The sequence below is a fragment of the Anneissia japonica genome, unplaced genomic scaffold, assembly GCF_011630105.1.
Source record: "Anneissia japonica isolate Jap-2015-1 unplaced genomic scaffold, ASM1163010v1 scaffold4024_len430915_cov183, whole genome shotgun sequence".
Taxonomy (NCBI): domain Eukaryota; kingdom Metazoa; phylum Echinodermata; class Crinoidea; order Comatulida; family Comatulidae; genus Anneissia; species Anneissia japonica.
In genome coordinates, this window is record NW_022726558.1 from 21,542 (window position 1) to 23,101 (window position 1,560).

The 1,560-nt window shown below is 38.5% G+C and overlaps 1 protein-coding gene across 1 annotated transcript in view; it reads right to left on the reverse strand.

The window, feature by feature from the left end:
• Positions 1-740: 740 nt before the first annotated feature.
• LOC117113290 overlaps positions 741-1,560 on the reverse strand; it is a 3,570-nt gene continuing 2,750 nt past the window's right edge. The window contains exon 2 of the mRNA XM_033256593.1: positions 741-1,227. Within this exon, the coding sequence (XP_033112484.1) occupies positions 1,174-1,227 (54 nt within the window). The 3' untranslated portion in view covers positions 741-1,173. The remainder of the gene's footprint in view (positions 1,228-1,560) is intronic.

The following is a 1,560-nucleotide window of genomic DNA, read 5'->3' on the forward strand; positions in this document are numbered from 1 at the left end:
TATCACACTGCCAAAGAATAAAAACTGATGAGGGAGGGAGGTTCTTACCGATGTTTGCTGGTAAATGAATGGTTAGGCCCAAAGGACAAATTTATAAAACGTCATAAGAATGAAATCAAATTTATATTTAAAAAAATATGTTTTTGTTGTACCAATACAAATAAATGCAAGAAATCCTGAGCTTTTCTAGTCAAAAAAGGTGGAAAGATGATCGTTTGAAATAAAAAATATGTTCATTACAAAAAAAAAAACAAAAAAAAAACAGGATTTTCCAAAAAAAAAAAAAAAAAAAGCAAAGAACAGGATTTTCCCAAAAATGATGAAGGAGGGGGTGATAAACTAATAATTTTTGTTACCAGGCCTTATAACAACACCTGTAACTCTACCTCATGTGCGATGCAGGTCCATAGCCAAGTAAGCCTATTATTAATTAGAGGGTGCACTGTAGTCAATAATTTTAAAAAAAGAATATAAAGTTAAAGTTATATTTGATTCGGTCCCGAAGAATAGTCCCATGATCGCATCCCACCTCCAAGTTGAAAGCCAAGCTAGCTCCCGTGGTATACCGGCATATGATTTGATTGCAATGGGCCTTTGGCGTTCAAATCAATCTTCTACCGCGGTATTCCCGCGTATGACTAGCTACCGCGGTATACCCGCTTGTAAGTTATACCTGTACATGATTTTCGAATTCGAAATAATTGTAGGCCTATATATATGATTTTGAATAATAATATTATTTCCTATAGAAATCTATCGTAAATAAAATATTTTCCATTTATCTTATCGCGCCCACCCAACCGTTTTCCTTAAGGGAAAACGGATAACATACACCCTTAACCATAGCAGCAGAGCACCGTATCGCAGCAGAGCACCGTATCTCCATTGCTGTGACTGCGACGCTGTAGGGCAAACGCGGCAAAGAGAACAAAATACACATTGTTCAACCAGCAACATAAGTCTGTTGGGCGTCCCATACTAGAGCCTGCAAAGAGAAACATACGATTAGAAACATATCTAAAGACTCATGACACGTCGCTGAAATACAAGCGACGTGTCACAGCGAATGGAATCGGTCAAGTGACCCAACACACCAAAGGCGCCCTCAGACCAATGGAAAATACATTTATTTCCTATAGAAATCTATCGTAAATAAAATATTTTCCATTTATCTTATCGCGCCCACCCAACCGTTTTCCTTAAGGGAAAACGGATAACATACACCCTTAACCATAGCAGCAGAGCACCGTATCAAGTAAGCCAAAGAACGGGCAAGACAACAAACGTTTTTTCTGCTCGTTTAATTTCATTACATTTCTACAAACCAAGGGCCTGTGAGACCCCTAACATGTTTGATGTAGACTCAGATATATACCTATCCCTAACAAAATCACTTCTCCATCTACCATGTTTACTTAAAAGTCTATCCTGCACACCAGCATTAGCTGCGGCAGTCACGCCCCCTGAGCGTAGACTATGTAAGCCGAACAGCTGTCTCTTATACACATCTAGATGTGTATAAGAGACAGCGTTATATGTAACCACACACGTACCTTTGAA